We start from the raw sequence: 16,050 nt of genomic DNA, 5'->3' as shown, positions 1-16,050 counted from the left end.
CGTGTGCACGTGCGTCCACACGCATGCATGCATGCACATAATTTCTTTTAAACACTACCTGTAGTGCTCCTTCTACCTTTTCCCACTGTGCCAGCAATTAAGTGTGGGTTCAACTCTTGCCTCCCCACCCTGACCGCTTATTTTGCATTATGCTCCTTTTAGTCAGTGTTCAAATTCCTCTTAAGCAACATTCTCACCTTCTAAGCTTTCCATGTTGGAGTAACTCTCTGCTACATTTCTTCCAACTGTTCTGCTATTCTTCCTTTGTGGATTTCTTTCCCCATTTACCCTTTAAATGCCCCATTTCCCCAGGGCCTAATCATCAATTCTGTGTCTGGCATGCCTGAATCACCCCCAGGGTCTTACCTGCAGCTTCTCTGAGCTCCTGGGGAATCCAACTTTCTAATGGACATTTCTACGGATCCATCCCATAGACACCTCACACTTGAAATATTCAACACTGAACCATTTCCTTGACACTAGCTCCTCTCCTCATATTCTACCTGCACATTCAATCTCCTGGAAATTATCTCACCAATTTTATTCCTCACCTACCATACTAGTTATCTCTTTAGCACTTGTCCAATCTGTCTCCCTGATCTCTATGCCCATACCCACTGCCTCTATTTAGGTGTGGGGATTACCTAGTTGTGTGGGTTACCTGGTGTAGCCTCCCAAAACATCCTTCTCCTACCAAAATATCTTCCATTCTGCTGCCAGAATGATCTGACCTTTGTCAACATAAACATTATATAGCTCTCTTGCTTACAAATATTCCCATGGGTAAGGATAAGTTCATTAAGGAGAAGTTCTAGTTCCCTGGATGAGCACACGAGACCCATTATGACACAGTCCTTGCTTACCTGACATTCCCACCTATGGATCCTTTGTTCTCACCATACTTTGAACTGGCCAAGCTGTTTCATGTCCTTGTACTTTTAAATGTCCACCTCTTTACATGAAATGTCCATTCCCTTTACCATACTTGAAACAACTTCCATTCACTCTTCAAAATCCAATTCAAATCTCATGTGCTCTAGAAAGTCCCATATGCATTTACTTTCTTAACAATCCACCAAATACTGACCACCCCTCACTTGGCTCTGTAAGGGCAGGCACCAAGTCTAACTTGTCTTGGTATCCCCAGCAATAGATAAGAGTATTTGGCATAGCAGGTGCTCCATAAATGTTTATCAGATGAATGAATAAAGAGGTAGGAGGCCTGCAAAAATGAGGAAATACCAATGCAGGTAGTGGGAGAAAACAGTGGAGATGAGGAAATAGAAGAACACAGGCCTGAGTCCTGGAGAAGTATAGTGGGGTGCTGAGGTGGGGTTAGCACTGGAGAAAGAGGAAAACGGGTGGGCACAAGGAAATGCTAAAGAAGAGTTGGTACTAATTATAGTAAATTAGGTGGAGAAAATAATATATGAAGGTCACTGTTTGAATAGATCTTTGAAAATTAACTTGGAGATGGAGGATGGTGAGGTCAAATTAACAAGGATAGAGGAGGCAGGGCCAGAGACAAACAGGGCCCACTCCATCATTTTCTTGCATTTCACTTATGTCACCCGCCCCTTAGGAAGGCCTCACCAAGTTCACAAGAGACTGGGTGTCTGTGCTGTAAGTACAAAATGGTATCTTCTGGTTTTGAAGCTAGATTTTAGACTGACAGACTATCTCTCTATGTTCTGTGTCTGAATTCTCAGATGTTAAGACCAGACACCCGGGGAAGCAATTTGGTTAACAGACCAGGGTTATTCTAATAATCTCAAAGGATGGTGGGGAATTCACTAAAGATAACAGAAATTTCACTCAAAAATAAAACCCAAAAAACATATGCCATAAAGAACTTCACCGGTGTTGAGTTTGGTAAGTTCTTTATAGATTTTGGAAGCTAACACTTTATCTGATATATCATTTGCAAATATCTTCTCCCATTCTGTTGGTTGCCTTTTAGTTTAATCCAGTGAAGAAATGGGCAAAAGACATGAATAGACAGTTCTCCAAGGAAGACCTCCAGATGGCCAACCCACACATGAAAAAATGCTCCACGTCACTCATTATCAGGGAAATCCAAATCAAAACCACAATGAGATACCACCTCACACCTGTCAGAATGGCTACCATGAATAACTCAGATAACAACAGATATTGGCGAGGATGAAGAGAAAGAGGATCTCTTTTGCATTGTTGGTGGGAATGCAAGCTGGTGCAGCCATTCTGGAAAACAGTATGGAGGTTCCTCAAAAAACTAAAAATAGAACTACCCTACGACCCAGCAATTGCACTACAGGCATTTATCCAAGGGATACAGGTGTGCTGTTTCAAAGGGACACATGCATCCCCATGTTTATAGCAGCACTATCAACAATAGCCCAAGTATGGAAAGAGCCCAAATATCCACTGATGGATGAATGGATAAAGAACATGTGGTATATATATACAATGGAGTATTACTCAGCAATCAAAAAGAATGAAATCTTGCCATTTGCAAATACGTGGATGGAACTGGAGGGTATTATGCAAAGTGAAATTAGTCAGAGAATGACAAAAATCATTTGATTTTAGTCATATAAGGACTTTAAGAGACAAAACAGATGAACATAAGGGAAGGGAAACAAAAATAATATAAAAACAGGGAGGGGGAATGAAACAGAAGAGACTCATAAATATGGAGAACAAACTGAGGGTTACTGGAGGGGTTGCAGAAGGGGGGATGGGCTAAATGGGTAAGGGGCATTAAAGAATCTACTCATGGAATCATTGTTTCACTATATGCTAACTAATTTGGGTATAAATTTTAAAAAATAAATAGAACTAAAAAAAAAAAGAACTTCACTGGGATGGTGGGGGCAATATTAACGTAAACTCAACTAGCAGTTGTATGTATGTGTTGAAACTCCAAGCTCAGGTCACTTGAATAAATATCTGTGAGTATTAGGTCCAGACAGTGGTGCTCCAGCTGAAGACTGAGAGATGCAAAGGCTGTGTAGCTACCTCGAACAGGATTAGTTAGCCAGGGGACAGGCATACCCACAACCAGATGCCATCAAGGCAGGAACCAAGTACTATTAATGCCTACAGAAAAGAGCGGCAAATCTGTGTGAAAAGCTGAGGGTTACTACTGAGGCTTGGCAGGAGTTCTTCAGGTAGAGAAGAGAATGGTGTTTCAGGCAGAAGGGAGATCTAGTCCCCTCCACTGGGCAGAGGGGACTAGAGCTGGTGGCTGGATACAAGGCTCCAGGCTCATTTGCCAGAAGATGTTTGGCTTCAGCAGCTAGGAGGCATAATTAAGAAGGTAGATGGTGGTGTCATTAATGAATATGGGAAGAAGCAGGAGGAAACTATAATGAGGCCATCGACAAAGGCACTCTATATTTATTTTAGAGGAACAAAAATAATTCAAGAGGCACTTGGAAATTCTCTCTCTCACAAAGTAAAATAACAAAAAATAGTTTCACTCTGGTATTGAATATAGAACAGACTGCTTTCAAAAATTAATTTTTCTAATTCATTAGGTATTATTTAGATAATAGGAAAACAATTTAATAAATCTAAAAAATATCTCTGTAATAGTCGTTATTCTATCCTTTCTTGTAGGGTGGGATGAAGCTGAATTATTTTGTTGGTAACTATTTTAATGAGACTATGAAACTCTAAAAGTCATACCAATTTCTCCCCAAAGCACAACCTTTTCCTATAACTTTTTCTCACAATGCTCTTTATTTGACTAATCAACTACAGAAAAATAACTCTATTTTTTCAAGGTATGTTTTCGGTGCTAAAATAACAAATGATATTCTGCCCCAGAATGTTGTTGTTATTAATGCTGATAATAGCTCCAATAAGAAATATTTACAATTATGACTCATTTTGGAATCAGAGGTAATTTTCTTACAGTTCTTTTGAAAATTAACAGAATAAATAAATAAATAGAGCTTCTACGTTATGTACTGAAGCTACACCCTTAAATGAACCTGGTCCCGAAACCTAACAAAAGCAAAAATGAAATTTAAATCAAACTCCAGGCTGCAAAGTATTGTTGACTGAAGGTGCTACAAGATGAACCTTTCACTCACTGAAAGAAGCAGATGTGTTTCCAAGTTTCATGTATATTTTTAAAAGCAATTATTTTATATATAGAATGTGATTTAATAAAAACCATCCTCTATCTGCAGAGTTGTAAACAGGAACTGCAAAGGGGTATCTTTGCAAACACACAAACCCCTCTGCATAAATGCACAGCCTGTCAACCAAAATGTTCTGCCTCTTTTCCTAATCCCCTAAGCTGAAAAAAATTATAGTTCAGTGCAATGGTTAGCTGAAAGGGCACAGATATAAAACACATAAATCGTTAGCCTCCTAATAAGATATAAGTGTATTATACATAATAGAAAAGATGGTGTTTCCTCTGGAAATCTGTTTTGAGATGTGTCCACTTAAAGGCACCTAAGAGCTCAGGGTCAAGTCCAATGAACAGAAACAGAGCCCAAGCAAATACTGCACAAGTGGACAAAGCATTCAAGAAGGAGGGGACCTGTGCTAACTTCTTAATCCCAAACCAGCAAAATGGTTCTGAATTCAAGCCAGTGATTATCCATGAGGTCAAAGAACCAGGCAGAAACCGTGGGCCAGAAGAAATAGAGATGCTGTTACAGGCAGGTGGGAGGTGTCAGAGGGGAACCCTGTGATCCTGCCTGCCACGAAACAGCATGTGCCTACAGGCTCTCTGTCCAGGCTTGCTTCAATGACTCATTCAGAAGTGTATCGGCCAACAGCTGTGCCTGCGTGGACTCCAGCACAAGCTGAATCACCTCTAATAATAGTTCTGAGTTCATTCTCAGACAACATGGTTAGAGTGCTCTGAGGATGGTGAGGAGGCATCTCAACGAATATTCCAGTCCACTGCTTCGTAATAAATCTTTAGCTTTGTACAACATACATATTGACAAGGATCCACACAGTCACCTTATCTGAAAGCCTGATTGTGTACTTTGATCTAGTGGAGAAAAACATGCTTCTCTTCATTTCAATATGCCAGGTAATTCTGTGGGATCCAAAACATGCTCCAATCTAATTTTTATATCAACTAAAACTTCAGTAAGGACTTACTCATTTCAAGATATTCATAAAACAATCCCAGTTTGCCCATGGGCTGCAGGTGGTAGTCTTGTTCCCATCGCGGGGCTATCTTTTCTGCTCTGGAAACTGTGCGGCATCGCCCAATCAGGTTCTTGACCCAGCTGCCAAAAAGATCAAACTATCAATTAGAATATTATCCAATTACTTTGCAGATATCTCAAGCTAAACACATAATCCTCCCAAGAAATTAATTTCTTGGTTTCATGCCAAATTTCTTTTTGTTCCTTCCTCTTTACCCGAAAGTATTTTGAAAAGCAGCACTATGTACTGAGTTTTAAGATCGTAACTGCTATTATTTTTTTCTCCCAGCTCCTTTCCACGTGGACAGCTGATTTTTTAAATGTTTTTATTTTATTTTTGAGAGAGAGCATGCGCGCATGTATGTACACGAGTGGGGCACGAGGGAGACAGAGGATCTGAAGCAGGCTCTGAACTGACACCAGGGCCTGATGTGAGGCTTGAACTCTGGAGCCATGAGATCATGACCTGAGCTGAAGTTGGATGCTCAAATGACTGAGCCACCCAGGTACCCCATGGGCAGTTAGTTTTTTTTTTTTTTAATTTTTTTTTTTTTCAACATTTATTTACTTTTGGGACAGAGAGAGACAAAGCATGAACGGGGGAGGGGCAGAGAGAGAGGGAGACACAGAATCAGAAACAGGCTCCAGGCTCCGAGCCATCAGCCCAGAGCCCGATGCGGGGCTCGAACTCACGGACCGCGAGATCATGACCTGGCTGAAGTTGGACGCTTAACCGACTGCGCCACCCAGGCGCCCCAGGGCAGTTAGTTTTTAAAAAGACTTTCATTTGATCAACTTTATTTTTTTCCCCCATTTCCCTACCATTATCCACAATGGTCTTTCCAGAATGAAGTCACCAGAGAAAATAAAATGAAGACAGACATGGTATGCGAGCTGCTAACAGTGCCCTGGAGAAGATCGAAGCAGAGTAAGGAGTGGAGTGTTGGCATTTGTGGTAGGGGAGTGGGGCGGTGGCAGGGAAGGGCTCTCACCAAGAGTGACATTTGAACAAAAATATGAAGAGGCAGAGAGAACAGCAACTACAGGACCCAGAGGCAGGAACAGGCCTCCTACATCTGACAGACAGCATGGAGCCTAGTGTGGTCCAGGCCTAGCAGGAAACCAGGCTGGAAGTTTTGAGGAGTGGGGAGCCTAAGAGACCACTGTGGAGATCTAGGCATTTTCTACTCTGGGGGAAACAGGGAGCCATTGAAGGGCTCTGAGAGAAAAGTGATGTATTTTCATTTTAGATGAAACAGGTCCAAGACCCTAGTTTAAGCTGAACAAATCAAGGACCAGAGAAGCAAAATGCCTCCTCAAAGTCACAGTGCACAGCTGGCTGAAAACACAGCCTAGTGCTCTGCTCTATCAGACACTGGCCCCACAGAGTCGTCTCTTGTCTTATATGTTATTTTCTTTCTCAAAGCCTCCAAATAAATGTTTCCCCCTTTCCTATGGCTCTTTTTCCTGAAAATAAATTGAAGTCTGGCAGTGAAATGAGGTGTGCACCTGTAGCCTGAAGAACCGTTGTCCCCTAAGGCAACAGCTGGCTTGTGGTCTACTCATGGAGTTCACCAGAAGAGGCACAGCAGCAGCAAAGAACGTCAAATACAAATGTCTGGGCCAAGCTTTGGCTGATTAAACAATATACTTGTACAGATTTCAAATTCAGGAAATGAGAAGTCCTCACGCTACTGTAAAGACAACTGTGTGTGTTGCACGCGCACCTGTGTGGGTGTGCACTCCCCTTGCCCCCCGCGGAGATACGTGTTACAAATAGCTCATTATGCTATTAGGTTTCCCACTGCTGGCTGGTCTGTGTCAACTTCACTGACCACTCCCCGAAGTTTACAAAGGGGAGATTTCTCTAAAACAGATGGTGCCCCTGGCTTCACAATCTTTTCCCATTTCTTTCTCTTCTATGACATGACGGACACAGCAGGCGGCTGTGGAAAGTGGAGGGGACATGGTCTCAGACACCCCTGAATGTGAATCTACACTTCAATGCTTACTATTTAACTTCAGTCAAGTTCAAATAAAATGGGTGATAAAACCCTGTCAGGATAAAATTCTGTCAGGATTAACTAATTCAGAACAGGTAAAATATTTAGCACATTTCCTAACACACCAAAACCCCCTTCACGGGATTTTCTTTTGTCCAGTACAGGCTAACTGGCTGAGGCCAGGACGACTGTAAATACAGCCTAAGCTACTCAGGATTTTGACTAGGGGACGAAAATGCTTGGATCGGTGGATCTCACGTCAGCACTTCGAATGGCCCAGAATGCTTGTTGCTGGTGCTATTTCCTGTATCCCAACCCGAAGCTCTGGCATCAGTCTAGTCTAAAGCATGGCCTGGGAACCTGCAGTTTTACACATGACAGAACCCTTGTGAGGCAGGTGGCATCAACGACGACACATCCATCACCCTTCAGGACATCCGACGAGGTTCCTGGTTTCTACTGTTTTGTTTTTGGCTCTGCCTCACACTTCCAGCCTCAGCCTCTTGACTGAACCGTCTCCAAGCCCCAGAGAAGCAGGTCTTTTGCTATCAGGGCCCCAAATCCATTACAATTTGGACTGAGGATGGAAACTCTGTCCCGGCAACCACTCGCATGACTGGTTCGGCTGGTACTTCCCTCTCTCAAGATACTGCCTTCCTCCACCTGTAATAGGTCATATTAGAAGTCTTTCTGACTAGCTTTCTTTTCTGAGCTCCAGGCTGAGCCTTTTGTTCAGTCTTCCTGAGTTGAACCACTCATCTGTAGTAGGAAATCTTGGGCTGTCATCCATCCATCACTGTTGGTGGTCTTTTGGGTTTTCTCTAGTGGGCTATAACTGATTCTAGTGCAGAGATCTCAATCTTGACTGCACACGAGAATCACTTAGAGAGCTTTTTAAAAATACAGATGCTAGACAAGGGTAGGATCTTTCTTCTGCTAGCAGGGTTTACAACACAATTTTCTTAGGAATTTACCATGCACATTAGCAATAACAGCATTGTAAAAGGTTACCCTTCCGTAAGTCCTTATTATGTGTAAAGCATGGTATAAAGCACTTTACACCTCATTTTCTCTTTGTATCTTTACTATCATATTTAATCCACATACTACAGATAATCACAATTTCTGTGTAGAATATTCTACAGTATTTCCATTTGCTAATTTTGATTATAAGCATCCTTCACTATCTGAATCTATTTTACTGTTCCTGAATGTAAAGAGTGAGTATGGATAGTGAAGGATAACTGTATTTAGAGTTCTCTCAGTGTATCTTTGGTTCATCCTCTAGCCAAATCAGATCTTGAGAAGGGATAGTTTCCCTTGTAATAGCTCACTTTCCTGCTTTAAGTAGTGCATACCCATTGTAGAAAATACAGAAAACATATAAAGGATGAAAATTACAGCCCTCCATCATGTAAATGCCAAAGAACAATGCTACTGGCATTCTGGATATTTAATTATTTTACTTAACATTTTAGCATATAAATTTCTCCAGAGTGAATGGCTTAATGCAGGGATTGTGTCGGCCTTTTGTCAAATACGGAACGGAATTCCCAGGAATGCCTCAAATATCAAAATACTAAGTGAGGCTGGGAAGGCCAAAGGGCTCTGAGCTTGCTTTCTGGGCACAAACAAACAACTCTGTTACTTTGCTGATATGCTGTATCTGAAGGATGGGAGTCACTCATTCACACTAGAGCACGCCCACTAAATACGAGCTACCGATTTAGGTGCTAGCGGGACCCCAAAAGGAAGCTGGGTCACAGTGCCAGATGTGCTGCTCCGTTTGCTCCAAGGGTCCTTGCCAAGGACCTCAGGTGGTGTGGGGGTGGAAGAAGGTTAAGTTTGTGGTGACATTCATTTCACTGTGCTTGTTTTGACGTATTTTAACAGTGTGAAAACAGTCACCGACTAACAAGGCTTTTCTCTCCATCCCTGTGTATTTTGGGGGTGAGGGTAGTTGTGGGTAGCAGGGATAACTGATAGATCTTTCACTTTGTGTGAAGAAAGAAAGAAGGAAGCTGGCAGCCAGACGCAAAGAAGCAGAGATGAGAAGAGCCCCTGTTGCTCTCTCAAGTGCTAACATCTAGCATTCCCAGTTTTCAGACAAGGGAAAGATAACTCAAAACACACTGCCCTTAAGTATTTTAGGCCAGGAGTAGAAATATCCAAATGAAAAGTTCAGGTCGCGATAATGTGCAACAGTAGACTCTCTTGAAGTGCAGGTATAAACAGACCACGGATACATAATACTTCCTTTATTTTTAAATATTTCATGTGAATAAGTTTCATTTCATACCAATTTCTTAGTACCAGTTTAAGAAATCTACTCCCCCCCAACCCCCGCTGCCACCCAGCCACTATGGTTTTGAAATCAGAAAATAGCTCACTGACAACCAATTAGTCATCAAAATTTAGTGTTAAATAATTAGCCTACTTCCTTCAGAAAAATGCTTTTTAATAATCTGAGTTAAGCCTTTCCTCTATTTGATATATTTATTCTCATATATAAACCCAATTATTTGTGCATGACCTACTTTTTTTTTTTTTTTTTTTTTTTTAACGTTTATTTATTTTTGAGACAGAGAGAGACAGAGCATGAACGGGGGAGGGTCAGAGAGAGGGAGACACAGAATCGGAAATAGGCTCCAGGCTCTGAGCTGTCAGCACAGAGCCCGACGCGGGGCTCGAACTCACGGACCGCGAGATCACGACCTGAGCCGAAGTCGGCCGCTTAACCGACTGAGCCACCCAGGCGCCCCACATGACCTACTTTTACTCATTTGGAAAAATCTGAATATGAACTCGGTGAAGGTAAGGTTGTTTACTGAGTTGTAAGGCTCCAAAATAGTAATTTTATAGCTCAGACCAGAATCCCTTTTTTTATGAGGGGGGAGAAGGGAGAGGTAGGGTGGGAAAGGGGGGTGTCTGCTTAGAGACAGACCCTGATACTTTACATTTACTTCTCCACATGCAGAAGGCGGAGGATGAGCCTGGTGAAGAAATCTAGAAGGACACATTGATACCTAAAGGTTCCTGCTCTACAAATACAGAAAGAAAAGAAAAAAAGAGGTTAACGGCTCTGCAAAGAGAAAGAACAGGAACTTGGTAATGGGGAACAGAGAGGAGAAGTTAGGGGTGGGAAGAGAAAGAAAGAGAGGGAAGTTGTCTGTGGTGGGGGAAAGACAGGCAGCAGAGCCTGAAGCCTACATAGCCTGGGGCGCCTGGGTGGCTCGGTTGGTTGAGTGGTTGAGCGGCTGACTCTTGACTTCAGCTACAGTCATGATCTCATCACGGTTATGGGATTAAGCCCCGAGTCGGGCTCAATGCTCAGCACGGAGCCTGCTTGGGATTCTCTCTCTCCCTCTGCCCCTCCCCTACTCGTGTGCTCTCTTTCATTCTCTCTCTCTCTCTCTCTCTCTCTCTCTCTCTCTCTCTCTCTCTCACACACACACACACACACACACACACACACACAAAATCCAGTTATAGAGTGGGGTGAAAGACTTTTAAAAGATGAAGGTTTTTTATTTCAAAATAAAGTTGTTTTTCTGCCTCCGTGTCCCAAATGTCAGTAAAGACTGCTTGTGTGAGTGGTTTTAGAGGACACTGAGGAGAGGGACCACACTCTGCCTTTGGGTTGGCATGAGCAAAAAGTACAGATGTGGAAGGCGACACAGAAAGGAGATGAAAAGTTTTGTGAGCACAGAAACTCAGAGTCAGAAATTATCTTGAAAAGGTTAAGTGTGATACGCAGAAAAATGTCCCCCCCCCCCAGATGTCCACGTCCCACTCCCCACAACATACGGATATGTTAAAGTCACATGGAAAGGAGGAATTAAGGTTGCAAATGAGCGGACTTTTATAGTTTCCTGGATCATGCAGGTGGACCCAATGTAATCACCAGGGCCAATAAAGGTGGAAGAGAGAGGGAGGGGGATGGGATTACAGAAGAGTCAGAGACACACAATATTTCTGGCTTTGAGATGACAAAAGAAGCCCTAAGCCAAGGAGTGGACAACACCTAGAAGCTGGAAAAGGCAAAGAAACAGATCCATCCTAGAAGCTTGTGAAAGGAACACATCCCTGGTAATACCTTGACTTTAGCCCACTGAAACCCCTGTCAGATTCGTGACTTCTAGAACTGTGAGATATTAAATCTGTGTTGTTTTGTGTTTTTTTTTTCATTGTCCTATTACCATTAAGTTGGTGGCAATCTTAGCAATAAAAGATGAATATAATAAGCCCCCTGAAAAGGTGCAGAAGTTGAGATGGCCCTGGACTATTCGCTTTGATACAAGATAGGGCTTCAGTGAAAATTGAAAAGGACAGTGTGACCTACACCAACAGCTGTTGTTCTCATTTCTTAGGGAAAGAACAGTAAGTCAAAACATTTGTGGTTATCATTTTAGATGATTATCTCTTAAAACATTATGTAATCCTGGTGCCTTAGGACCACAAGAGAACCACTCTTCTTGAAAGCGCATGGATTTGGAGTCCTAGGATCTTGGATTTGAATCCCACAGTAGCCTCTTATGGACAAGGCAAATGTGGATAAATCATTTAACCTCTTTAAGCCAAAGACTCTTCATTTGCATAAGGGAGATAAAAATAAGAATTGTTTGAAAAATTAAATGAGAGAGATCTACAAAGCACTTAATACAAGTGGCTGGCACACACTAGGAACTCAACAAATCACAACTGTTGATTTTTTTAAACCATCCTATAAAGGGAGGAGAAAGTCCTGAGAAGTGAGGGAAATAGTTCACAGTCTCAAAAAAGGCCAACTCTCCATGGACTGGGATCAGTCAGCTACCAACAATGGGCTAATACGCATAAAGTGTAGCAGATGGAGATTTAAGTTAAACAGAGAGAAGTAGTTTTTTTTTTTTTTTTTAAATATTTTTTTTTTCAACGTTTATTTATTTTTGGGACAGAGAGAGACAGAGCATGAATGGGGGAGGGGCAGAGAGAGAGGGAGACACAGAATCCGAAACAGGCTCCAGGCTCCGAGCCATCAGCCTAGAGCCCGACGCGGGGCTCGAACTCACGGACCGCGAGATCGTGACCTGGCTGAAGTCGGACGCTTAACCGACTGAGCCACCCAGGCGCCCCGAGAGAAGTAGGTTTTTTAAAAACATAATTATTAAACACTGGATACGTTCACACCGTTGGTTGGACCATCTTGTCTGGAGACTTTTACTAAATAGAGTTTACTCCATTTTAGAGGTAGGCATGCAGCTGTGTGAACACATAGGCAAATGATTTGGATGAGTGGGCTCTCCCATCCCCTATCATATCCCCAAGATTATACGACTTAATACTCACGGAAGTAACACCTCTTGTATGTTATTCCAGATTGCTTTTCCTCCCATGATTATTGTCAGCTGTGTCGTCAGTTCAAGGAGACAGCCACCTGGGTCACACTGGAATATTAAAAAGAAAATATCATTTAAATTTTACATGGGTCTAACGTGAAACCGAGAAGGATTAATTTTATTTTTTTCTGATATTTATTCTGCTGAGGCAAAAAGAATCTGAAGAACATACGGTGAAGAAACTCTTCACTGGGCAACTGGGAGAAAACACAAAGCAGCTTAAATGGTTGAGAGATTGCAGTTCTATACTCATACCTCTTCATTTCTGTATTTTCCCAGCCAATAGACTGGGTCTCCTGGATAACCTACAAATTTGCCCTTAAAGAATGCGATGTAGAAACATGAAGAATAGTAGTTGACAAACTGGAATAAGAACATCTTCATGGTCAGGCTGTTCTCATAATCAGTCTGGGTCCTTGGGAGTTCTGTAGTTAAATAAAGGCAAGATTTTAGAATTGTGAACAGCTTTGAGACCCTAATCGAAGACACGGATACATGAGTTAACATGTTAAAAAAATACAATTCACACTGTTTTCATTTAAGCTGTTCTAAATTCCTTAATATAGCTGCTGTGTTAAGTTCACACATTGTTACAAGAGTCCGCCCCCTCCCCCAAGAATGCAATATCCCACATGGCAAAAATCTTCAAGGGTTCCTTAAAATTTACAAGCCCAATGTTTTCAAATGGGCAAAGGCTGTTCTCTCTCAGGTCTGAGTGGACAAAAAATTATTTTTGAACAGCCTGCTAAATGATATTCTTGTCTTCCTGAATTGCAATAAGGTAGGACTGTTGAAACAACAAACAAAACAAGGGGGAACTTGTTACGAGAATTTGGGGAAGAGGAAGCAGGTCATCCTCCTAGTTGAGAATTTAAATCAGTCTGATCATTTTCAGAAGATGACCACTGAGCAGACCATTCGGAGAATGACCCAGGCATATGCAGCATGTGGGGAGCGCTTAACTCTGGCCAGGAAGCAGCTGCCTGGGATACAAGCCAGAGAGAGAGAGAAACATTTATTACAAAAGCTGGAGCTGATGAGAACAGAGCTATATTAATATGAACAGCATGGGGGGAAGCCACACAACACTGTGATTACTTGTCCTCTCAGCAAAAAAGGAGCATATTTGCCACTGGAACCATGACCCTATTCCACTTATTTGTAATAAAGAGACTATTTACTTTCAACAATAGGGTACGTGATCTAATGTAATTGAAAATATTATTCAGCACTGATCTGTTTACACAGAGCTTGGACATTATAATGATTGTCTTTGCTTTGTCCCTTTTACTAATGCAAAGCTGTAGATAATTCATTTCCCACACAGGTTAGATAAAATATGTTTACACTTGAAATTTTCTAAAATTTGTAACATATGGAAATTGAAATGCCTAAAAGAGACAGTCTCTATTTCTCACCAGGTTCCAAAAATGTCTTAGAAATGACCTAAGCTATAATAGGACCTTACCAAAATTAGTAATCATGATTGCTACTTTTTCATATATGGTGTTCAAAATCATGATGATGATAAAGCTGATGAGGGAAGCAGTGATAGACGTGGCCGTCTGTGGAGTCAGGTACTTCTGGATTGGATCTGTCCCATTAAAGTTCTTGGGAAGTTTTGCAGAAAATACAATGAACACTGAGAGCCTGTAGACAATGATCCCAATAACTGAGGCGATGATCAATAGGATCTGGAAGCACAATAAAGACAGCACTTCACTAATTACACAGCACTATTACTTCACTAATAGTGTTTACACTTAAAAAATAACCCCATGCTCAAATGGACAAGGTGCACGTGTGAAGTGATGGGTGATGGGATATCCTGAAGTGATATTCTTTAGGATATGCATTCAAGATTTTGCTCAGTTATAATCCATGAAGGGGATAGGTTTCCTTCCAGCAGAGAACAGATCACCTGGTTCAAGGGTCAGCAGGTGCTACCTGTTGTCTTGGTCACCTGCAGGAGGTGAGATTCTGAACAGGATGGGTAGCCTGCAGAGGTGCCCTGAGGAAACGTGGAAATGGCCACAGGTATCTGCTGATGAAAGCTTCACACACTTCTCCCCTTGGATCTTAAGATCTGAAACTGGCAGTTATTCCTACCTGCTTTTGCACAAGATTCAATTCACTCATCTGTTGTTTTTGACTGCATAGATCAGTGTCAGTGAGGGGGTTTGAAGCACGGTTTGTACACGGTTGGTAGGATGTCGCTTCCTCCCTAGGCACGTTTTCTCCGGCCACTGGGTAATGCACATTAAAGGTTCCATGTTTAAACTGTTTTCCCTACATCTACTTTCTTGGACTTACTCCAAAGCATGTACTCGATGTGTCTGACTGCTTGTGAAGACTGTTACCAGAGACAAAAGCTACAAAAAATGTGAATTTCAGGGCCAAGTAAAACCTGCCCTGTTGTTTACAGCAACAGAGAGAGGCTGGTTTTCACCTGTGGAGAGCAGTAAAGGGAGTGATTAACAGGCAGGGTCCTGGAACCGGGTTCCTGCATTCAAATCCCAGATATGCCTCTAGTTGTGGGACCTTGTGCAAATCACTTAACCTTTGGGGCTTCAACTTCTTTGCCCACGTAATGAAGGATCCTAATGGGAACTAACTTACAGGACTGTTGTGAGGATTTAATGAATTACTCCAGGTAAAAACACTTAGAACACGAAGCCCAGGCAAACGAAAAGTACTATATACATGTGAGCTGTGGTTATGGAGGCTGAAGTGTTAACAAGATGTTTTTCTTACTTTTAAAGTTTGTAAAGAAGGCATTATATTTCCTCCAATAATTTTGCTCATTATCTCCTTTCTTACAGTTAGGGTTTAATGCTTGTGAAAGGAATGACATGTTTATGTGTGTGAGTATATGTGAAAATTCGCCAAGGCTGAAGAAAATGTATTAGAGAAGGTATATCCAGTCTTCCTCTCTGAGAACAACAAATGCGGGCCATTTAAAGTGTATATATTTTACTTTATTTTTTGAGAGAGAGAGAGAGAGAGAGAGAGAGAGAGAGAGAGAGAGAGAATGCCAAGCAGGTTCCATTCTGAGCACGGAGCCCGACATGGGGCTCCATCCCATGACCCTGGATCATGACCTGAGTTGAAATTAACATTGGCTGCTCAACCAACGGAACCACTCAGACGCCCCTAAATGGTATATATTTAAAAAATATATATCTCCATAGGGGTGCCTGGGTGGCTCGGTCGGTTAAGTGTCTGACTCCTGACTTTGTCACAGGTCATGATGTCACGGTTTGTGGGTTTAAGCCCTGCATTGGGGTCTGTGCGGACAGTGCGGAGCCTGCTTGGGATTCTCTTGCTCTCTCTCTCAAAAAAAAAAAAAAATTAATTAAAAAAATTAAAAGATCTCCATAATAATTTTTAAATTATTAATTATAATGGCTGAGATTTTTAATTTTACTATTCAACTCAGCACATATTTTTAAAATCCTCAACAGCCCTGTGAGGTAAGTAGTATTGTATCTTTTACAAAGAAAA

General features: G+C 41.8%; 1 protein-coding gene across 2 annotated transcripts in view; it reads right to left on the bottom strand.

The window, feature by feature from the left end:
• The window catches only part of ANO6 (anoctamin 6), a 198,322-nt gene that overhangs the window by 17,593 nt on the left and 164,679 nt on the right, over positions 1–16,050 (bottom strand). For both annotated transcript variants that reach the window (XM_023256976.2, XM_023256977.2), the window contains 4 exons: positions 14,015–14,240; positions 12,802–12,971; positions 12,497–12,594; positions 5,116–5,246 (listed from right to left, as the gene is read on the bottom strand). In XM_023256976.2, the coding sequence (XP_023112744.1) occupies positions 5,116–5,246; positions 12,497–12,594; positions 12,802–12,971; positions 14,015–14,240 (625 nt within the window). The remainder of the gene's footprint in view (positions 1–5,115; positions 5,247–12,496; positions 12,595–12,801; positions 12,972–14,014; positions 14,241–16,050) is intronic.

This window comes from Felis catus, chromosome B4 (genome assembly GCF_018350175.1).
Source record: "Felis catus isolate Fca126 chromosome B4, F.catus_Fca126_mat1.0, whole genome shotgun sequence".
NCBI lineage: Eukaryota > Metazoa > Chordata > Mammalia > Carnivora > Felidae > Felis > Felis catus.
Note: the sequence above shows the minus strand (reverse complement) of the source record. Positions and strands in the feature narration are given on the sequence as shown.